The sequence below is a fragment of the Apium graveolens genome, chromosome 4, assembly GCF_009905375.1.
Source record: "Apium graveolens cultivar Ventura chromosome 4, ASM990537v1, whole genome shotgun sequence".
NCBI lineage: Eukaryota > Viridiplantae > Streptophyta > Magnoliopsida > Apiales > Apiaceae > Apium > Apium graveolens.
The window spans coordinates 103110023-103134528 of record NC_133650.1 but is presented as its reverse complement, the minus strand read 5'-3'; the positions used below and the strand labels follow the sequence as shown (position 1 = coordinate 103134528).

General features: G+C 41.6%; 1 protein-coding gene across 1 annotated transcript; it reads left to right on the top strand.

Moving 5' to 3' along the window:
- Positions 1 to 940: 940 nt before the first annotated feature.
- On the top strand, positions 941 to 19123 carry LOC141718802 (uncharacterized). Its single transcript, XM_074521182.1, has 6 exons — positions 941 to 1447; positions 14849 to 15928; positions 16622 to 17363; positions 17595 to 18177; positions 18583 to 18678; positions 18919 to 19123. The coding sequence occupies exons 1-6, from the start codon at positions 941 to 943 to the stop codon at positions 19121 to 19123; spliced, it is 3213 nt and encodes a 1070-aa protein (XP_074377283.1).
- The last annotated feature ends 5383 nt before the right edge of the window (positions 19124 to 24506 follow it).

The window sequence follows — 24506 nt, the reverse complement described above, 5'->3', positions numbered from 1 at the left end:
AAGGGATCTTTCAACCTTGAAGAAGAGGCTTGGCATAAGGTTGGAGGATGAAGATTTGAGGATGTTGCTGATAGAATGGCAAAAGGAAGGAAACGCCGGAGAAGCGAGGCCCCGTGATACGACGCGTGTGCCCCCCGCATTCCAAAGGGATGACGAGATGCGGCACCGCGAGCACGAGCGTGCCCCTCCGCGAGGAAGGCCCGGGAATTTCTACCGGGGATATCAGAGGAATGGACGAGGAAGAATGGGATATCAATACGGAAGAGCCCCTTACAATGGTAGGAGAGGTGGAGCGCACTCCACTGGAGAAGCCCCCGCCATTATTCCCGTAGCTTCTCACAGCGTTACTGGTAATGGGTCTGGAGCGCGTCCTCATGACCAGGACGGCGGGCGAATTCAAGTAAGAATGCAGAACAATGATGAAATTCCGCGACGCGGTCAAGGTGAACCTCGCGTACGGGAAAATGTACAGGACCAAAATGGTAACACGCCACCGCTGCAGCCTCAGGGCGAGGGGCGGCGAGATCCTCCGCCACACCCGGGGGGTAATCAAGGGGAATTTCAGCAAGTCGCAGAGCAACCCCAACAGCCTAATGTTCAAACCATTCCTGGGGTAGGGACGTTTAATGTGAACGACCTCAAGCGGTTACTCAACCATCTTGAGGGGGGAAGAGTAACGGCGACTGCGCAAGCTCCTTCTCCTTTTGCTGCTGTTGTGAGGGAGGCGCAATTGCTCGCGGGATACCGGAACACAACCAATGACTTGCGTTTCCACGGGAACTCTGATCCTGTGGAGTTCTTGGGGCGTTTTAACATTGAAATGGATGTATATCAAGTACCTGATTTGGCTCGATGCCGTCTCTTGGCAGCCACTTTCAGAGAAGGCGCTCAGCAGTGGTTCCAAAAGCTTGGTCCAGGTGTAATTACATCCTGGGAATAGATGAAAACTTTGTTTTTGACACAATTCCAAGCCGCGGTAAAGTACACACCACCTGTTACCACGCTGGCTAATGTGAAACAAAAGGAAGGAGAAAGTTTGACTTCATATTTCAAGAGGTTTAACGCAGAATCTACTTTGGTGAGGGGTGCAACTGATGAAACGTTGAAAATATTGCTTATAGCTGGGTTGCGCGTGGGGACGGATTTCTGGAAACACCTACAAGGGAAGGACCCAGTATCATTGGCTGATGTGCTCGCGCAGGCGGAGTCGTTCAAAGCAATCGAGCAGTCGCTTGCAGAAACAAAAAAGAACGATAATACCTATAACTCCAAGGGGCGATCCAAGAGAAGGGACAGATCCGTGAGCCCGGATTATCGGCGAAACGCCAGAAGCCCTAACAGGGTAAATGCTGTGAGCTCGCGAAGAGAATGGAGCCCACCATCGAACTACGAGAGAAGAGTCAGCAATTACACACCGCTGGCGGCTTCCATTGATCATATCTTCGAGGTAAATAAGGATAGGGGAATCTTCAAGAAGCCCGACCGTCTAACTTCATGGCAAAGCAGAGATAAAAAGAAGTACTGTGACTACCATGAGTCTACGGGCCATGACACCCATGAGTGTCGTCACTTGCGGGATGAGATTGAAGAATTGATCAAGGCTGGACACCTGGGAGAATGGATTGACAAGGTGAAGCGACGCAGGGGACTTGATGACAAGGGTGTTAGGAATATATGTGCATTAGTTTGATGATATGTTTAACAAAACACTTAAGTAGAAATTTAGTGTCTGTAGCCTCAACGGATAAGACCACTTTGGCTATCCGTTGATGGTGTAGCTTTACTTAGAAATAAGTCTAGTATTGTAGCATATTTCAGTCTCTGTATTTAAAATGTAATTCTTAGAAGTTGAGAGAAACTATGAGTCATGTTGACTACTAGATGATATGCAGATAGGAAGGCCAATTGTAAATATTTCATGCCTTGTAATTTTGTATAAATGAAGTGGTATCAACGGATGACTTAAAGACCTTCAATGGATGAGAAGCTAAGCTTCAACGGATGTCTCTAAAAGCTTCAACGGATAACATCCTTCAACGGATGAGAGCATCAACGGATGAAAGCTTCAACGGATAACATCCTTCAACGGATGAAGTCATCAACGGATGAAAGCTTCAACGGATGTTCTGCTAATTAGCCGTTGATAAGTGGTAGTTGTACCTACAAACAGAGGCACATGGGTTGACAGAGAAAACTGAGATGTGGTAGCCGAATTTCAGGATCAACAGAAAAAGCAGCCGTTCTTCTTTAGTACAAAGATGCAACAGTCAACAAAGTACTTGATTGAACAGGAAAAGAAGCAAGTGAAGAACTTATTTTACTATTGTAATTTTATATTGTTTTTCACTTGTACACTTGGTAATATATAAACCAAGAAGAAGCTAGTAATTAGAGAGAGATTTTCCAGAGCTGTTAAGAAATATCTTGAGAGAAAATTCATCTAGTTTGTACTAGGATGCAGCTGTGATCAACATTGTTGAACACATATTTTCTAATATACCATCTCTGGTGGAACAACAAATCCACCAGAAAAGTTTTTAAAGTTTGTTGTGTTCCTTACATTTTGTGTTTGAATATATATCTGTCTGCATTAGCTCAAAGCAATTCATACACTTGTTCATCTAGAACACACTGCTTTAATAAACTTCTCAAAACCTGAAAAAGTTTTGAGATTTACATTCAACCCCCCCTTCTGTAAATCTCATTGTTAGTCCTCTAGGAATAACAATTGGTATCAGAGCCTGCTCTTGACACACAAAGAGTTTAAAGATCTTGGAATCTAACAAAGATGAGTAAGAAGGATATTGGAGTAAAGATCCCAGTTCTTGACAAAGACAGTTATCACCACTGGAAGGTGAAAATGCACCTTCATCTACTCTCCCAAGATGAAGGTTATGTAAACTGCATTGAGAATGGTCCTCACATTCCCCACAAAGTAGCCACAGTTGCTACGGCCACAATTGCTGTTGGTCAATCCATTCCAAAACCTAGAGCAAAATGGACAATGGAAGACACAGAAGAAGTCCACAAGGATAAGAAGGCTATGAACATTTTGTTTAATGGTCTTGACAAGGATATGTTTGATAATGTGATAAATTGTTCAACTGCCAAAGAGGTTTGGGACACAGTTCAGCTGCTGTGTGAAGGTACAGAACAAGTAAAAGAGAACAAAATGCAGCTTCTCATTCAACAGTATGAGTACTTTCATTTTGAAGAGAATGAATCTTTAAATGACACATTCAATAGATTCCAAAAGCTGTTGAATGGACTGAAGCTGTATGGTAGAGTGTACCAGGTGAAGGATTCAAATCTTAAATTTTTGAGATCCTTACCAAAGGAATGGAAACCCATGACTGTTTCCTTAAGAAACTCTCAGGATTATAAGGACTTTACTCTTGAAAGATTATATGGAATCTTGAAGACTTATGAACTAGAGTTGGAACAGGATGAGGTATTGGAGAGGGGGAGAAAGAAAGGAGGTTCAGTTGCATTGGTAGCTGAAAATGAGAAAGCATGCAGAAAAGAAACTGTGAGATCTACATCAAGCTCCAAAGATGGTGTAAGAAATCCAGAATCAGACAAGGGTAAAGAGCAAGTTGCTGAAAATGAAGACAACTCCAGTCAAGATGACTCTGATGGTATTGATGAGCATCTTGCATTTCTGTCCAGGAGATTTGCAAAGATGAAGTTCAGGAAAAACACTAGAGCCACTAAACCCTATAAGAACATGGTGGACAAATCCAAGTTCAAGTGTTTTAATTGTGGTATAAGTGGACACTTTGCAAGTGAGTGCAGAAAGCCAACCTCTGAAAAGAAGAAATTTGAACAAGTAGATTACAAAAAGAAATATTTTGATATGCTCAAACAGAAGGAAAGGGCTTTCATTACTCAAGAAAAGGACTGGGCAGCTGATGGAGATGAAGAGGATGAAGATGTGGATTATGTCAACCTTGCTCTCATGGCTGATTCTGAAGAAAACGAAGTTAGTTCATCAAGCAATCAGGTAATCACTACTGATTTAACACAGCTTACTAAAGAAGAGTGCAATGATGCTTTCAATGACATGTCTACTGAATTGTATCATTTGCGTGTGTCTCTTAAATCTCTTGCTAAAGAAAATAGTAGGATCAAAGAGAACAATCTGTTTTTAAGCAATAGAAATACTGTGTTAGAAAATAAGTTGATTGACCTAGAGAAAACCAAATTGCATTGTATATCTGTTGAGAATGAACTAGCTGAATCTGTTAAGAAAGTAGAAATACTTTCCAATCAATTAGAGAAAGAGCAAGAGGTGATTAAAGCCTGGAAAACATCTAGGGATGTAAGTGCTCAAATTGCCAAAGTCCAAGGAATTGAATCATTCTGTGAAACTGCCTGGGATAAAAATAAAAAGAAACTGGAATTAATTGATGGACTGTCAACGGATGTGGAATCAACGGATGATGAAAGTTATCCGTTGAAGGAAGAAAAGGAACATCCGTTGAAGGTTCCTCAATTAAAACAGGCAGATGCTTCTAAAAGAGAAAATCTAAAGAAACTCAACAAAAAGTTTGGTTCAACTTCAAAGAACTTTGTCAAAGAAGAAGCAAACACATCCAAAGATGTCAGAAAGGTGAATGTAGGGCACATGACCTTAGAACAGTTAAACAATAGGCTCAAGATGGTTGAGGATAAAAAGGAATCCAAAAGGAAATCCAACAGAAATGGGAAGGTAGGAGTTAACAAACATAACAATTACACACCTGATAAGTATGCTCCTAGAAAAAGCTGTGTGTATTGTAGTAGTGTTAATCATCTATCTGCTAATTGTAAATCTATTAAGAAATCTCCCATAACTGTACCCTCTTCCATGCCTAACATGTCTGTATCACCTCTACATGCTATGCCTGTTATGTCTCAACAAAATCCTTATGCACATTATGCAAACATGCCATATTTTAACAATCCTTATCTTGCTGCATTCAGTATGCCTCAAATGCCATACAATATGCCAATGTGGAATAACATGTATGCACAATCCATGCCTAATAATTCTATAAATGTGCTGGATAATGTTGTGACTAACCCTACACCTCAACCAACCACATCTAAGACCAAGGTTGACTCAAACTCACCTAAGTCTAAAGATGCAGGAGGAATGAAGTCTAGGAGAAAGGCTAACAAGAATGGACCCAAGGAAACTTGGGTACCAAAATCAAATTGATTGATTTTATGGTATGCAGGAAAATAGAAGAAATCTATGGTACTTGGACAGTGGCTGTTCAAGACACATGACTGGAGATTTCTCCCTGCTCACAGAGTTTAAAGAGAGAGCTGGCCCCAGCATAACCTTTGGAGATGACAGCAAAGGGTTTACTATGGGATATGGCTTGATTTCAACAAGGAATGTCATCATTGAAGAAGTTGCATTAGTTGATGGTCTCAAGCACAACTTACTGAGCATCAGTCAACTATGTGATAGAGGGAATACAGTTTCCTTCAATTCTGAAGCCTGTGTTGTCACTAGTAAGAAAGACAACAAAGTGGTTCTAACTGGAGTTAGAAAAGGAAATGTGTACTTAGCTGACTTCAACTCTACAGATGCAGAATCTATTACTTGTCTCTTCAGCAAAGCAAGTTCAGTTGAGAGTTGGCTATGGCACAAGAAGCTATCCCATTTGAATTTCAAGACAATGAATGATCTAGTCAAAAAGGACTTAGTAAGAGGAATTCCTCTTGTTGAATTCTCAAGGGATGGTCTGTGTGATGCTTGTCAGAAAGGCAAACAAAGGAAAGCATCATTTCAGAAGAAGCTTGAAACAACAATTGATGAACCATTACAGCTGCTACATATGGATTTGTTTGGACCAGTCAATGTATTGTCAATAGCAAGAAAAAGATATTGCTTAGTGATTGTAGATGATTTCTCAAAGTTCTCATGGGTCTATTTTCTTGGATCAAAGGCTGAAGCAAGTGAAATCATTATCAATCACATCAGGCAAGTCAATAATCATCCTGACTTGAAGGTAAGAAACATCAGGAGTGACAATGGAACTGAGTTCAAGAATTTGACATTAAGGCTGTTCTGTGAAGAAAATGGAATCATGCATGAGTTCTCAGCTCCAAGAACACCTCAGCAAAATGGGGTAGTTGAAAGAAAGAACAGATCTTTAATTGAGGCTGCCAGAACAATGCTTGAAGAATCAAAGTTACCAACATATTTTTGGGCTGAAGCTGTTAATTGTGCCTGTTTCACTCAAAATATTTCTTTGATCAATCAAGCTAAAGGCATGACTCCTTATCAGTTGTTCAAGAAAAGAAAACCAACTCTAAACTTTCTTCATGTCTTTGGATGTAAATGTTTTATACTGAGGAATCAATCTGACCATAAAGGGAAGTTTGATGCAAAGGCTGATGAAGGAATATTTGTTGGTTATTCAGCTGGAAAATCTTATAGGGTCTACAATCTAAGAACCAACATTGTTATGGAATCTGTGCATGTTGTGTTTGATGATAAAAAGATTGATGGACTAACAGATGAGGAACATTATGAGAGACTCAAATTTGACAATATTGAAATATATTGTGATGATAGTGAAGAAGAGATTGATGGAGACGACACTTCAAAAGGAATACAAAATTTGCCCCTGGATAATGCACAAAATTCAGCATCCGTTGAAAGACATTGTGCATCATCCGTTGAAGTACTTAATGAAGCATCCGTTGATCATAGCTCATCAACTGATAATCAATTTACATCATTAATTGATGGAACTCCAAGTTCCCTGCAAAGGACCAACAACTCAGGGGGAGTTTCAACAAATCAAAACGCTGTCTCACATCATGACAATACTGAGATCACCTCATCTAGAGCTCATCTTCCACCTCAAAGGAAATGGACCAAGAATCATCCCTTTGAACTGATCATTGGTGATGCATCATCTAAAGTGCAAACAAGAAGAGCTACTCAAGATGAATGTCTGTATAGTAGTTTTCTATCTCAGGAGGAACCTAAGAAAGTGGAAGAAGCCTTATTGGATCCAGATTGGATATTAGCTATGCAGGAAGAGCTAAACCAATTTGAGAAAAACAAAGTTTGGAAGCTGGTACCCAAACCAAAGAACAAGAGTCCTATTGATACAAAATGGGTATTCAGAAATAAGATGGATGAAAATGGCATTATCATAAGGAATAAAGCCAGATTGGTTGCTAAAGGCTATTCTCAGCAAGAGGGAATAGATTTTGATGAGACATATGCTCCTGTTGCAAGACTTGAAGCTATCAGAATCTTTCTAGCCTATGCAGCCCATGCCAATTTCAAAGTCTATCAAATGGATGTCAAGAGTGCATTTCTAAATGGAAAATTAGAGGAAGAAGTCTATGTAAGTCAACCTCCAGGATTTGAAGATCCAAATTTTCCAGACTATGTGTATTATCTGTTGAAAGCACTCTATGGACTGAAGCAAGCACCTAGAGCCTGGTATGAAACATTATCAAAATTTCTTTTGGAGAATCACTTCACTAGATGTACTGTTGATAAAACTCTCTTCTTTAGAAATGTTAATGGCTCTAGTATACTTGTTCAAATTTATGTAGATGACATAATATTTGGTTCTAAAGATAATAAACTTTGTAAAAAGTTTGCTAAGCTAATGCAAAGTAATTATGAAATGAGCCTAATGGGAGAACTAACCTATTTTCTTGGTTTACAAATTAAACAAGTTAGTAATGGAATTTTCATTAGTCAAACTAAATATATTCATGATCTTTTAAAGAAGTTTGACTTAATGGAATGTTCATCTGCAAAAACTCCCATGGCCACTGCCACCAAACTTGAATTAAATAAGACTGAAAGGTCTGTGGACATTACAAGTTATAGAGGCATGGTTGGTTCACTTTTATATTTAACTGCTAGCAGACCAGATATAATGTTTGCTACATGTCTGTGTGCTAGATTTCAAGCTGATCCTAGGGAGTCTCACTTAATTGCTATCAAGAGAATTTTCAGATATCTCAAGGGTACACCAAATTTAGGAATTTGGTATCCTAGAGAATCTGGCTTTGATCTAATTGGTTATTCAGATGCAGACTATGCAGGTTGCAAAATAGACAGGAAAAGTACAACAGGCTCCTGCCAATTCCTGGGAAACAAGCTTGTATCATGGTTTAGCAAAAAGCAAAATTCAGTCTCTACTTCTACAGCTGAGGCTGAATACATTGCTGCTGGAAGTTGCTGTTCTCAAATGTTATGGATGAGGAATCAACTCCTTGATTATGGACTTCATGTTGATAGAATACCTATCTTTTGTGACAACACAAGTGCCATAGCCATAACAGAGAATCCTGTGCAGCACTCAAGGACCAAGCACATTGATATTAAGTACCACTTCATCAGGGAGCATGTCATGAATGGTACAGTGGAACTACATTTTGTTCCAAGTGAACAACAAATTGCTGACATATTTACCAAGCCACTTGATGAATCAACATTCACAAGATTGGTAAGTGAGCTAGGTATGCTTAATTACTCTTAAAATTCATGTCTTCTTTGCAATTTGAAGTGAAGCCTGAAGTATATTAGTTGCTAGAACAAATTTGACTTTTAACAAAGTTTATTCCATCAACGGATGTTCCCTATCCGTTGAAAGTCAAAATTGCTCTATCAACGGATATTCATTATCCGTTGAAAGACAAGTATATTTCTGGAACTTTTATCCGTCAACGGATAAAACTGAAGTACCTTTCAACGGATGACAATTTACATTATCCGTTGAAATGTCACATCAGACATTTGAGGTGTCTCACAGCCGTTGATTCTATTTTCTTAACCGTTGATACCATACATACATCTGTATGTATTGGTTTTAAAGGTAGTTATTAGAATACTTACAGTTTATTCTTAAACGGCTGAAATTCACTAACACCTATTTACTGATTAATCCTTTATTTATTTCTTTTTCTTTGAAAGAATATAAGCCCTTCTGATTGTTCATTATTACTTTACGCTTTCTTAGAATTTCAAGCATTTACCATTTTCTCTCTGCAAAACCTTCAAGTTATTCTCTGCAATTTCTACTCACAACAATGGCACCAGTCGTGAAGATTATGTCTCAATCTGGGTTCATCTACGAGAAGAACAATTTCATAGCTCTGGTAGAAAAGAATGAAGCCCACTCAGATTATCACAAAATGATGGACTTCATCAAAAACTGTAAACTTAGCTATGCAATGCTGGAAGCCCCAACGATTTTCTGTGAAGTAGTTGAGGAGATTTGGACAACTGCTGAGTTCAACTCCATGGATATGACTATCTCCTTCACTCTCAAAGGTAAAAATCACTGTATTAACTATGATGACTTACAAGCATGTTTTAAATTACCTGAGAACAATGCCATGACACCACACACTGATAGTGATGTATCCAGCATGTTAGATTCCATAGGTTACTCTCTTAACTCTGCTAATTTAGGGGGTATTAGACGAAAAGGCCTTAGGAAAGAATGGAGTTTTCTTGGGGATGCCTTCATAAAGGTTTTCTCTGGGAAAATTAGTAATTTTGATGCCATAACTTCATCTCTTGTTAATATGTTCTATATGCTTGTTTCTGATAGGTACTTTAACTTTAGCAACTATGTGATGCTAGAATTAGGTACTAGATTAGGTAACAAAGCTAATAGACCTAATAACATCTATTATGCTAGATTCTTTATGTTATTGGCTAACCATGTTGCTGAAAATTTAGTCATTATCAATGAGAATAATAAACTCAAGTGCTGGGCACAAGAGAAAAGAGTTCTTGCAGACTTATTGAGAATGGATCTCAACAGCAGTGTGCAATTGGTATATTTACCAATCATGAATGCACCCCAGGTAGGTGAGGTAATTGCTTCTACAACTCCTACTTCTTCCAACCCCTCTATTTCTTTATCTTCTAGTGTGGCCATGAAATCTGTGTCAATGCCCCAACAGATTTCTACCAAGGTCACCAAATCTAAACTTTCAAAATCCAAGACAAAGAAAACCACCTCTGTTGTTTCTCAAAAGACAACAGTTGTAACAACAACCATTAACCCTGAGGGAAGTGAACAGGGTGTGAGTGGTGAGGGGAGGGGTGAACATCAAAGAAACCCCCAGGATAAGGAAAGAGAGTTGAGTGCTTCCCAAGCTAGCCAAGCCCCAGTTTCTCAAAAAGCTGTGGTGGTTGAAAAGGTTTCTAGCACATCCCTAGTAGCATCCTCCCAAAAGGATGTTACTATTGAAAAGAGTTCCCAACCAGGAACACAGAACAAAAGAGGGAGGGACACTAAAGCCAAACACTCACCTACAAAAGCTTTTATTAGAAGAAAGAAGGCTAGAACCCAATCTTCTATACAGGGTGCACACACTGCACAGATACATCCATCTGTCTCTGTGCCTTCTCAAACTCAGTTTGATGTGACTCCAATAAATGTGGAGTCACAGCCCCATTCTCTCACAATAACTACACATCAATCACCAAATACTTCTTCACCATCTCTGGATGTGGATATGTTATTCCCATCAATTCCTGATTCTCCCTCTTTACAACTCAGGGAGGAGCCCCACTCAAATACAGGTGATCATCATCTTTTAGATGATTTGTTGGATCACCCGCAAATTCTTTCAGATATAATTGAAGGATCTGTATCAACACATATCAAATCAATCTATACAGATTCAACAGTTATATCACTTTCAATTTCATCTTCTTTTCCTTCTTCAACGGATATCACTCATCCGTTGACAAGTGGTTGCTCTTCAACGGATAAGCTCAACAGCAGTTATCCGTTGATAACAACAGTTTCACCTTCAACGGATATTCCACATCCGTTGATAGTCTCTACACAAATAACTGAAATGATTCCAAGTGTAGAAGACATGAATACTGTGCAATCACTTTTAGGATTGAGGGCAGGGACTGAAAATTTGAGTGAGAGGCTGGGTTGCTCCCAGGCAAAAGGAGAGATTGAGAGCACAAAAATGCATGCTATTTCTTCCAGCATGGCAAAAGTCAGTGAGTGGAGTACCACCTTAGAAGGTGAAGGTGAGGGAGTGAGATGTGTGAGCCAGGGGGAGCCCCTGATGCAAGAACATAGAGAAAAAGAGAGAAAAGCAGGTACAGTTGATACAAGGGTGGAACCAGCCATTGCTCATGAGTCAATGATTGTGGATGATGCTGAAAAGGAAAGACAATTTCAGCAACATTACAAAGCTGTAATTGATAACATTTCCTTGGATGCTGACACTTTTACTCATCCTGTGACAGCCTATCAAATGTTGGCTGCTCAGGGCAATGAGGAGGCAGAAAGGACACTACATCTAGTGCACTCAACAGAATCTCTTCAAAGGGATAAAGCTGCTATTAACAGGATGCCTTCTACAGCTGGTGAGCCATCTGAGGAATTTGGAGTAAATTCTGATGATGATGACTCTATTTCTTCTGATGGAAGCATGAACATAGGGGGAGATGAAGACCCTAGTTCCATTCCTAATCTACCTGAATGGGCCTTGACTAAGGAGCATAGAACAGGTGAATTCAATGTCCACTTGGTCAAACAAATCATCACTATTCAAAAGGCCATTCAGAACACTTCAAATGCAAATATCAAGGCTATCCTCCAAGCTCACCTGGACTCACTGCATCTCATAAAGTTGCAGCAAGTAAAGCAAAATATGAGTCTGGATGATCTCAGGAAAGATATTGCTGACTTGAAATCCTTCACTTCAGAAAAATTGGATTCAGTCATGCCCTATGGTACTTTGCAGGACTTGGTTTCGAGATTGAAAAAGGAATCAGTTACTGAACAAAGGCTGGCCAAGTTGGAAGACAGAGTTCAAGGAATTGAAGATTCTGTGGCCACCCTTCTTCTCAACCAACAATCTCAAACCAATCTCCTAATGCAGCTGGCAAAAGCACAAGGCTTGACCCCTCTCCTTGATGATAACAAAAAGGGGGAGAATAAAAGGGAAGGGGAAGGAGAGCCCTCTACAAAGATTCAGATATCTAAAGTGCTAGTTCCTGCCATCACTACCTCTCCAATCATTCAAATCAAGGGAAAACCTGATGGAATTGATTTGATTCAGCTAGCAGCAGCTGAAATACAAATGAAAGAACAATGGAGGAGAATTGATGAAAGGTTGCAATTGGTGTTTGGTTCTACACAAAATAAATCAACATCTGTGAAATTTAGCACAAAGATTGAACCAATCAACATGGAGCTCAAGCCAGTAGGGAGAAATAAGGTTGGAGAGACTTCTTTCAAGAATTTAAAACCTATGGTTCTAAAGCCTAACACTAGATCCAGTATGGACTCCACAAAGAATCCCCTAGACTTTGCTCAGATGCAGGAAGTAGACTTTCCTCTTCCAAAACCTGATGGAGACAAAGTTCTAAGTGCAAGCATCATAAAGAAGAAGGAGACCAAGGACAAGGGTGAGAGAATGAACATGGCCTTTATCTATAGAGAGGGAAAGAGTATCTGTGTGATGCAAGGACATCCCAAATTTCTAAAGGCTAAAAGGGAAGAAACCAGAAGGTTGAAGAAAGAAGCTGTAAAACTCAAGGCTGACAAAAGAGCACAAGCAAAGTTTGAAAAACAGCTAAAGTCAAGCCAAGTTGAAGAAATGAAAGGAATTGAAGTCAGGGGTGAAGAAAAGATTGCTAACTTAGATGAGGTTCTTGGGAGCATATTTGGTGAAAATATGGAAGAAAGAGAGGAATGGCAGAAGGGAAACAGAAGAAAGGCCAAGGCACACAGAAGGAGTGAAGATAACCCTGAAGATACCAAATCTATATCTAAACCACTACCTTCCATACCTGAACCTTTTGTTGCTGATCCCTCTATAAATATCCATGGTGAACCAATCATTCCAAAAGAGGAACCTATTGATTGGGACAACATCACATTGCCTACCTTTTTAACCACTCTACCACTACCAAAGAAACAGAAAAGAAAATCTAAATCTACACCTCCCCTAACCTCTAAGAAATTCACTCAAAAACAAAAACCTAACCCTAAGCCACCCATTTCTAAAGATGATTATGTTCACATCTGTGACATAAAAGAAGCTTCAGACATTAATCTCTATCTGGATGAGCTGGAGGAAGTAAGGGGAATAGCTGCCTACAGACAGCTACCAGAGAGATTGGTGTTCAGATATAAGGGAGCTGGGGAAAGAACATGGCCTCTCTACAGGATTCTAAATGAAGGCTACTCTACCTTGATCAGAGTCTTTTCAGCCATCAAAAAGGATTCTGGCTTTACCAGAACAGCCAAGACTGAAATTCTCAACAAGATTGCCAACATAAGGAAGACTTGGAGGGAACCAAATGCTTTGCCCAGAACCTTACTCATACAAGAAAGGGGAACTAAAATTCACAAATCACCTCATTGGTTGATGGAATTTAGAGATGACAAAGGAGTCAGAAGATTTTTCAGACTTGAAGACCAACTCAAGATTGCCAGCAATGAAACTCTCAAGGAAATGCAATCTAAGTTGGATATCAGTGATGAAGATGAAGCTGAATTCTTCAGACAACTCCAACTCCAAATTGAGGAAAATGACAAAGGGCTAGGAAAGAAAACCAGGGAACAAAGAAGAAAATGATGATTTGCTCAGGCTAGAGGAGCACCCTTGGAAATACTGTAAATCTTCAATTACCTCCTAGTACATACACTTTTGCAGCACTTTTATATTTCTACTTAGTTTCAATTCAAATATTTGTTAAGTGTTTTGTTATCATCAAGTTAACCCTGAATTTATGCCTACAATTCTTATAGACATAAATAGGGGGAGATTGTTAGGAATATATGTGCATTAGTTTGATGATATGTTTAACAAAACACTTAAGTAGAAATTTAGTGTCTGTAGCCTCAACGAATAAGACCACTTTGGCTATCCGTTGATGGTGTAGCTTTACTTAGAAATAAGTCTAGTATTGTAGCATATTTCAGTCTCTGTATTTAAAATGTAATTCTTAGAAGTTGAGAGAAACTATGAGTCATGTTGACTACTAGATGATATGCAGATAGGAAGGCCAATTGTAAATATTTCATGCCTTGTAATTTTGTATAAATGAAGTGGTATCAACGGATGACTTAAAGACCTTCAATGGATGAGAAGCTAAGCTTCAACGGATGTCTCTAAAAGCTTCAACGGATAACATCCTTCAACGGATGAGAGAATCAACGGATGAAAGCTTCAACGGATGAAGTCATCAACGGATGAAAGCTTCAACGGATGTTCTGCTAATTAGCCGTTGATAAGTGGTAGTTGTACCTACAAACAGAGGCACATGGGTTGACAGAGAAAACTGAGATGTGGTAGCCGAATTTCAGGATCAACAGAAAAAGCAGCCGTTCTTCTTTAGTACAAAGATGCAATAGTCAACAAAGTACTTGATTGAACAGGAAAAGAAGCAAGTGAAGAACTTATTTTACTATTGTAATTTTATATTGTTTTTCACTTGTACACTTGGTAATATATAAACCAAGAAGAAGCTAGTAATTAGAGAGAGATTTTCCAGAGCTGTTAAGAAATATCTTGAGAGAAAATTCATCTAGTTTGTACTAGGATGCAGCTGTGATCAACATTGTTGAACACAGATTTTCTAATATACCATCTCTGGTGGAACAACAAATCCACCAGAAAAGTTTTTAAAGTTTGTTGTGTTCCTTACATTTTGTGTTTGAATATATATCTGTCTGCATTAGCTCAAAGCAATTCATACACTTGTTCATCTAGAACACACTGCTTTAATAAACTTCTCAAAACCTGAAAAAGTTTTGAGATTTACATTCAACCCCCCCCTTCTGTAAATCTCATTGTTAGTCCTCTAGGAATAACAAAGGGTAAAGATGAAAGACAGCCCCCGCGGGCGGAGGATGTTGAGAAAACATCAGAGGTCAAGTTTCAGAGGGCCGGCAGTATCAGGGCAATTTTTGGAGGACACCCTTTCGTTGGTGATAGTAATCGAGCACTAGAAAGAAATGCGAGAGAAGCGAGACATCCACCGCTCACCAACGTCCACAGCTTGGAAGACAGACCCCCGAAGGTCTTTAAGGGGGAGTCCGCTGATATTACATTCAAGGAAAAAGAATCTAGGTGGGTGCATCATCCTCACAACGATGCGCTGGTGATTACCATGCTTATTGGGGCAATGAACGTACATCGAGTTTTCTTGGATAATGGGAGTTCTACAAACATCTTGTACTACAGCACCTACAAAAAGCTGGGTTTCCCAGATAGCGACATGTATTTCAAAGATGCACACGTCTATGGCTTTACTGGGGAAGCCGTGAGAGTTATGGGTTCGGTCAGGCTTCCCGTCACGCTCGGGGAAGGAGCTTTGTCGGTTACTCAAATAATAGATTTCAAGGTGCTAGATCAGGATTCCGCGCACAATGTGCTGGTCTGCAGACCTTGGTTGCGAGCGTTCAGGGTGATAACATCGATATATCACTTGATGATAAAATTCCCAACGCCAAACGGACTTGGCAATCTGAGAGGGTCACAGTATGAGTCACGCGATTGTTATCACAAGGCTGTCAAGGAATTTCGCAGAAGAAGGTATGAAGGGAAAGGTCTCCCATTCGAAGATATAGAAGATATTCATACAAAACCAAGTGGAGAGGTCCATGCCCACTATTTTGTTGAAAACCCGGGGAAGGAAGAAACCAATACCTCTGGGAACTCTTTCGTGATGCAGGGACGTGTTTCAAAAATCCGTAGTATAGAAGAAGTGGTGGTGAGTCATACAGAGGGAATCACACAGAAAGAGGTTAACGGGGAAAAGTTGGAAGGAAGAAGTGAGATTTTGCAAGGTCTCGGCAATAACTTCAAGGTTGATGCTCCTCAAAAGAAGGAGGCGCCCTTGAATGAAGGTGAGGTTGATGCTCCTCCAAACGAGGACGCGCCCTCAGATGAAAAAGTGAAAGTTGAAGACCCCCGAGACTTTGATTTCAATTTGGATCCCAGGATCCCTATGCCCACCGAAAAAACGGGACCGGCCGAAGACACAATATCTATCCCAGTTGATAAAAATGACCCGAGCAAGGTTTTGAAAGTGGGATCTCAGTTGGATGATGAGATGAGAGGAGGTCTCACCCGCTTTCTAATTGCAAATCTTGATGTTTTCGCATGGAGTCATTCAGATATGATAGGGATCGACCCGGAAGTAATGTGTCACCGTTTGAATATCCTCCCGAATTGCAAGGGCATACGTCAGAAACGCCGCCCAGTAAGTGGAGAAAGGGCGATAGCATTAAAAGAAGAAGTAGACCGGTTGTTGGAAGTGGGTTTGATCAAAGAATCGTTCTACCCCGAATGGCTTGCAAATCCAGTACTGGTGAAGAAACCGAATGGGAAGTGGAGGACATGTGTGGATTTCACGGATCTCAATAAGGCCTGTCCAAAGGATAGCTTCCCGCTGCCAAGAATCGATCAGTTGGTTGACGCGACGGCAGGGCATACGTTGTTGAGTTTTATGGATGCATACTCCGGATACAATCAAATTCCGATGTATGGCCCCGATCAAGAACATACATCCTTTATTACGGACAGGGGGTTATACTGTTACATAGGAATGCCGTTTGGTTTGATTAATGCTGGCGCAACCTACCAGCGGTTGGTAAACATGATGTTCAAAGATCAAATCGGGAGAACCATGGAAGTGTATGTGGACGATATGCTGGTGAAATCTGAGGTGACGACTGACCATATCAAGCACCTGATGGAGATGTTTAATATTTTGAGGAGGTTTCGTATGAAATTAAACCCGCAAAAATGTGTGTTCGGCGTGGAGTCGGGCAAGTTTCTCGGGTTCATTGTCAACCACAGGGGAATTGAGGCCAACCCCGCGAAGATCAATGCATTATTGGATATGAAGTCACCTACCAATGTGAAACAGGTGCAGAGTTTGACTGGGAGAATCGCCGCGTTAAATCGATTTGTTTCCAAGTCGTCTGATAGATGCAAGGAGTTTTTCAAGGCGATTAAATTAGCTGGGAAAGACTTTGTATGGACGTCAGAATGTGAAGAGGCTTTCGAAAGAATCAAGGAGCAACTGGGACATCCTCCCATGTTGTCAAAGCCGTTGGATGGGGAAAATCTAATACTGTACCTCGCAGTGTCTGAATATTCGATCAGTGCAGTTCTGGTAAGAGAGGAAGATGGGCAGCAATCACCAGTGTACTACGTGAGCAAGCGGTTACACGACGCTGAAACTCGCTACACAAATATGGAGAAACTGGTTTACGCCCTGATTCTTGCGTCAAGAAAATTGCGGCCGTATTTTCAAGCCCATAGAGTTGAAGTTCGTACAGCGTACCCGCTGCGACAGGTCCTGCACAAACCAGAGTCATCAGGCAGAATGCTGAAATGGGCTGTGGAGTTGGGACAGTTTGATTTGGAATATGTACCTCGAACAGCGATAAAAGGGCAAGCCTTAGCCGATTTCTTGTTGGAATTTGATTCTGAAATCGATGATAAAGCTCTGGTAATGTTACATACACCTCATGCTGGGGAGTCTTTGGAGGAGCATCCACATCCTTGGTGGATCTTGCATGTCGATGGGGCGGTTAACAATGGAGGAGCAGGTGCGGTTATAGTACTTGTGTCTCCAGAAGGCCACCATCTGATGAGCACCATTCATTTCAAGTTTTACGTAACCAATAATGATGCGGAATATGAGGCGCTGATCAATGGCCTGAAAATTGCTTTGGAAATGGGGGTGCGAAACCTAATTGCGAGAAGTGACTCAGAGTTAGTAGTGAATCAGGTAAACGGGGGATTTCAAGCGCGAGGTCCGCGAACAGAATTATACTTGAGATGTACACAGCGCCTGATTGGAATGTTCAAAGAAGTTAGATTGGAATGCGTTCCGCGGGAGAAAAACAGTAATGCGGATGCTCTGGCAAAAATGGGGTCGCAACAAGAAGCTGTGTTGTTAGGATCCATCCCTCTTGAAATCCAGGAGATTTCTAGTATCCCAGAGATAGAAACTATGCAAGTGGATGAGGCTCCTAAGGAAACATGGATGACGCCCATTCTAGCTTACATTCGCAAGGGAACACTCCCCGAGGATAAGTTTATGGCTCGTCGACTCCGTTATCAAGCTGCAAGATATGTGATATACGATGAAGTCCTGTACAAGAGAGGGTTCAACCAACCTCTGCTCAGGTGTGTTGAAGAAGAAGAAGGAAATTACATCCTAAGAGAGGTACATGAAGGAATCTGTGGCAATCACTCGGGGGGTAGCTCGTTGGCAATGAAAGTGTTGCGCCAAGGGTATTATTGGCCCACGATGAGAGAAGATGCTACAAATTTCGTCAAGGCATGTGATCGCTGCCAGCGTTTTGCAAACTACTCGTCTATGCCGGCTACACTCTTGACGCCTATGGCAAGCCCATGGCCGTTCGCCATGTGGGGAATTGATCTTATCGGAGAATTGCCGAAAGCTAAAGGAGACATCAAGTATGCAGTGGTTGCGGTCGATTACTTTACTAAATAGGCGGAAGCTATGCCACTGGCTACTATCACCGCAAAGAAAATCAGGGATTTCGTTTTCAATTCAATCGTATGTAGGTTTGGAATCCCTTACAATCTTGTCTCTGACAATGGAAAACAGTTTGATAGCAAGGAGTTGCGGCAGCTATGTGAGGAGTTAAGAATTAAGAAGGAGTTTGCGACGGTCTATCATCCTCAAAGCAATGGACAAACAGAAGCTGTTAACAAAATAATAAAGCATACCCTCAAAACCAAGCTGGAGGAACGTAAAGGGAATTGGCCTGAAGAACTCCCGAAGGTGATGTGGTCATACAACACTACGCCGCGATCTACTACGGGAGAAACGCCGTTTATGCTGACTTACGGCTACGAAGCTATGGTCCCCGTGAAAGTTGGATCGGGATCACTTCGCAGGGATTGTTACGGGAAAGAAGACGCTGAGGTTAATCAAAGGCTTCATTTAGATCTCTTAGAGGAGACGAGGGAAAATTCTCAGCTAAGGCTAGCAGCATATCAGCAGCGCGTCGCAAGGTATTATAACAAGAAGGTAAAAGGACAGTTGCTGAAGGTGGGGGATTTGGTACTTAGGAAGGTGATGCCCAATACAAAGAACCCCTAGCATGGAGTGTTTGGAGCTAATTGGGAAGGACCGTACAGAATAAAGTCTATCCTGTGGAAGGGGACTTATCACCTTGAAGATATGGACGGGAAGCTAGTTCCGCGAGCTTGGAATGCGGAACATCTCCGGAAGTATTACCAATAAGGCGTGGCTTTGGCCCCTTGCATATGTCTTTTATCATTTTGGTTTATGCTCAGTTTATAGGCTAGAATTAAATAAATTCCTCTTAGCCTAAGGGGGTAGTGCATGTACTACTTACCTTGGGACTAGTTGAAGGGTCATTTTTTGGAAATAATTTCCCCACAGAGCATAGTAGCCGTGGGACTGGTGCACTTTTGACATCAGAGCGCATTATAAATAAAATTTTGAAACTTTCCTAAGGGATATTTGCTCAGTTTGCTTGGTCTCATGACGTGTCCTAAATGTAGGACGCGCCCTAAGTTAGGGTTTTACATAATGAAACTCAAGACAAAATGTACTATTTTCGAGGACGCGCCCAAGTTATCTTGGTTGATGCTCCTTTAGACTGGGTATTAATGTGATATTGACAACATAAGTAAAAAAGAAAAAGTGCTTGTCAAAGACGCGTCCTGCGTGAAGGATGATTTATTTTTGATCAAAGGAGAGGCGCATCTTGATTGATAGTTCTATGTGGATATTAACTGAAGTAGTGGCTGCTAAAAGGAACAATAGAACTTGAGTAAAAACAGTTAGGACGCGCCCCATCGTGCCTTGTGCATTGGTTAAACACACAAGTACAATGTATTGTCGTGCTCATGAACTTTCCAAAACAAACAAAGATGCGTCCAACTGGAGAGGACGCGCCCACAATGGATATTTGCTTGACAGGAGAAAATGATAACAAATTAGTCAAAGGCGACGCGCCCTAAACACCAGGCGCGCCCATGTAAATGATTGAGAAAAGTGCAAGTGAATGGAGGTCAAAAATAGTTTTTACAACTTGCAAGGCTTCAAAGGGCCCGCGCCTGTAAAGAGTTTAGAAAGAGTACATGAAAAACATAAGACGCGTCCTAGGCAGGAGGCGCGTCTTGGGGCTTGTCCTGGTCATTTGCAGGGGAAGGCTGAGTTTGGAGTAGAGCAGGTTCAGGGGACGCGTCCTCTTTCTCTAAGCCTATGAAAATCCTTTTGTTCTTGATGGATTCTGCAGCCCTGACCCTGAAATCGTTTACCCATATCTGGGTATCTGCATCAAACTTTGAGAATGTATACTCTGGGTCGTTGGCAATGAACCCAGAGCACCATTCTTCAAATCCAGCCTGGAAGCCGTGCTGATAAACCAGTTTTTTCTCCTCTGTCCATCCATGCAGCCTATCATCATTCAGGATGTCAAGCTCCAGCTGCATGGTGGAGTTCAGGGCGATGACGCTGTCCATTTGCTTTTCCATTGCAGAGACATTGCCTTCCGAAACAGCTTTTTCTGTTTCTAGACGCGTCCTCTCGCCCTCCAGGCGTCTGATTTCAGCATCTTTTTCTTTGGTGAGCAGGGCAATGTGTTTTTCCAGGGATTTGACCTTGTCTTCGGCCTGGCTCTTTGCAGTGTCTGTAACAGCAAGACGCGCCCTAAGCCTGGCAGCCATGTTAGCGCTCTGCCTGGCATGCAGGTGAAGCTCGGCTGCAGCCTTGACCATGGCCTCCTCTGTTTGTTGCTCAGTCCTGAAGGTCCAACCTCTCACTTCGTCCTCAGAAAAATCACCCACTGAGGACGCGCCCAGATATCTGAGAACAAAGGACTGATCATCAGGAACAGTTTTTTGACGCTTTGAGGGCGCGTCCTCTACCTTCTCAGGAATGTCAGACATGGTAGTGTCTATTATCTTTGGTGGAGGAGAAGGAGTTACAACAGGAGGTGGGGTTTTTGGCTTTGGATCAACTTTTGTAGGAGCCTGTTTCCTTGCCCTTAGTTTTTTAGAAGCCCCAATTGCGAATCCTTTGGGGAGTGAAGCCATATCTGCGGTATAAATATAAAAAGGAATTAGTTATGTACAAAAGACGCGTCCTGAAAGTAGGACGCGCCCATAACGTGATATAAAAATCTATATGCAGGACAAATATAGATGAATGCAAAGATGTATAAATGGGTGTGAGAATGACGTGTCTTAAAGATGTGATACGTATTACCTAAGAGGCACGCTAGGGGGGTTAGGACGCGTCCAAGGTGATAATGCATATATAAAGTAATGCTTATAGGTCAGGCTAAATATGACGCATCCTACAGCCGTGACGCGTCTTATATGTAATGATTTCTTACCTTGCTCTAAATCCACTTTCTTGTTGACGTCTGGCTGAATAATTTCTGTGGCTTGGAGCCCTTTGGATTTTTCAGAAGCGGTGAGGACGGGTTTCCCATTGTGGAAATCTTGAAATTTGCAGAGAGAACCCACTCGTGGGGACAAAGCTCCTATTTTCTTCAAATTCTCCTCGGTAATCATATCTTTGAGGTTGAAATGCATTTCAGCATACTGCAAAACCTTCTCTGCTCTCTTCTTCTTCTTTCCTGTAAGCTCTTTCTGGGTCCTTTTGTCTAAAAGAGGGGATGATAGGTTACAACAAGGAAAATAAAGAAAAGGATTATAAAAGAGAAGGCGCGTCCTGAAAGGGAGGACGCGTCCAGAGCATTGAACTCACTTGGTTCCAAATTGAAGCGAACGCGCGTCCTTTTGACGTCATAAATATAGAAAAATGGTTCCTTCCAGTCTCTCTCGTGGCTGATTTTGCCTTCATTAAATCCTTTGTTGTTCAACCATTTGTTGACTACCAGAAAATGGTATCCGGGAATTGATTTCCTGATGCTGTAAAAGAAGCTGAACTCTTTCATTGAGGGCGCGCCCAGCCTCAAGTTATGGTACATAATGTACAGAGCCCAGGCTAGTTTGTATGAATTTGGTGATAGTTGGACTGGAGCCACGTCGTACCATTTCAAAATTCTCTTAATGTATGGATGCAAGGGCGCGCCCACGCCTAGGGAAATCAGCTTTGGAGTAAGCACCATTCGGGGGATCCTTTGATTCCCGATGTTAAAAATGTGTGGCCTCATAGTTCAAAGAGGGCGCGCCCAGATGCCCTCCATGTCATAGTACTTCATGTGCCATTGAATTTCCCAGTCGGTTGCAGTTGAGTCAAGAGCTACGCATGCCAGCTTACCCTCTCTTTTCCTTCTGATATTCTTCTCTGCTTCAGTAAGGGTACCGAGCCTCGCCCAGTCACAATCTATTTCAACATCTGAAGGTTCCCAATGCTCTAGGGGAGGATCAGATTTTTGAGGAGATATGGGGTACGTTTCAGGGTCAGGAATCCTTCTTTCGAATTCACTTACACTGTGTGGGGACGCGTCCCCAGAAGATGACGCGTCCTGTGTGTTTGACGCGTCCATATCAGAAATAGCCATTCCTTGAGGTTTTTGGCTTGTAGTAGGGATAATTTCGTCGTCCGTCCAATCTTCGATGGCGGCCCTTGAATGGAGAACTGGAGTTCTTTGCCTTTTAACTCCCTTCTTTTCCATTCTTGAAATTATGGGAACATGGTCCATGGAATCAGAGCTGGAATCAGACATTATTGAGTTTTTTGATTTGAGGGAACGGAAGACGCGTCTTTTTGCTCTAAGGAAGGAATTTGTCCTGTGGATGTTGGGAAAGTCGGGTTTAAAAGCTATAAGATGTGGGGAGTAGATTCCGAAGCGTTTGTTGAGGGCTTTGAATGGATGAAATGGTGAGAAGGAGGACGCGTCCTCCAGCTGCAAAAGAATGAATAAAAAATTTGAGGACGCGTCCATTTTTTTTAAAAAAAAAAAAGGAAAAAGAAAGGATACTGGAAGGGCGTGTCCTAAAAATCTACCGCAGTTGGTGTGCTACAATGACGCGTCCTAATAAACCTTTGGCCCTATATATCTTTGTTTGGGACAGCTTAAACATGTCTTAAATTAGGAGATACAGGACGTGCCCTATAGGGAGGACGCGTCCAACATGATTATAATCGTGGAATGTTAATCGACTGTTAACAATTTGGGGGAAATATGATGGAATCCTAGAAATATGTGATTGGAAGATCAGGGAAACTAAACGTGTTATATTTACCTATACATACATATATACATACAAATGAACATGAAGGACAATTGATATGAACAAAAAGCATACGAACGGTTTCTTGCTCATTAAAATCAATGTATTAGGCCAAATAAAGAAATAAGAGGAGATTTATGTACCTTTTGAGTTGAGGAGTGGATTGAGCTAAAGAAGTAGGTAAATGGTTGGATAGATCGCCGGAACTTAGACCTCGAAACTCCTGCTTGAAAAGGCGGCAATGGCGGTTGTGCGAGAGAGAAAAAGAATGGTGGTGGTATGGTGCAATTAGGGTATTTATAGAAGAAGGACGACTCTAAGGACGACAGCTGTACACCACATGCGGAAGTTGAAAGTAAGACGCGTCTTCCTGTCATGACGCGTCCACATATTTTGAGCCAAATTTCGCTTGGAAAGAAATTCCAATTTTGTTTTTAACTGCAAATGGAATTTGGGGGGTAGTTGTTATACCCAAAATTTGGCATTGGATTGACTCGGGTCAAATGCGGGCTAATTACAGTCAAATTCAGTATTGCGTTGTGAAAGTAAGGACGTGTCCAAGCTTACAGGACGCGCCTACTTGGGAAGGGATATGTTATGAGGCGAGAAGAGTGCATGGTCAAGGAAGGATGCGCCCAGGCTTTATGGACGCGTCAATATTTATGAAAGTGCTTGGCAGATGAAATCTTATGGTGATGGGTGCTTTAGGACGCGCCTGCTTTAGCAAAGATGCGTCATTGAAAGTGAAATGTTGTGCACGATGGTTTAGAGGGTACAGTGCAAGTCTAATAAGGTTAAGGACGCGCCCTATATTTTAGGACGTGTCCTGTGACTTTACATGTTATAAGAAATGATTAAAGCAGAGTTGGATTTATGGAGGTTAGGACGCGCCCACTTGGTTAGGACGCGTCCTGTGTTTGATCTATATACTTTTGATGTTGAATTCAGGACAAAGCTTGCATGGAGAGGAGCAATGGAGGATTATTTTTGCTAATGTATTTGTTGCAGGTACTCTCTGAAGAATTCCCTCCTTGAGACGGTCAAGGAGGGGGATGTCCGTGAAAAGCTAGAAGGCCTCCAGGGGTGTGCCTGATGATTGAAGGCCTCCTCCTGTATTCAACGGGTGTCCTCGTTGGGGATGCGGGGTTTAACTTTGGTGTGTGCTTTGGGAGCTCTGTTCTTGTATTCAACGGGTGTCCTCGTTGGAGAACTTTGGAGTCATCCTGCACTTTGCACCCAAGAGCTTGGGATCACCTGTCCTGTTATCTGGTGGGTTATCCTCATTCGGGGGACAGGGACGCGTC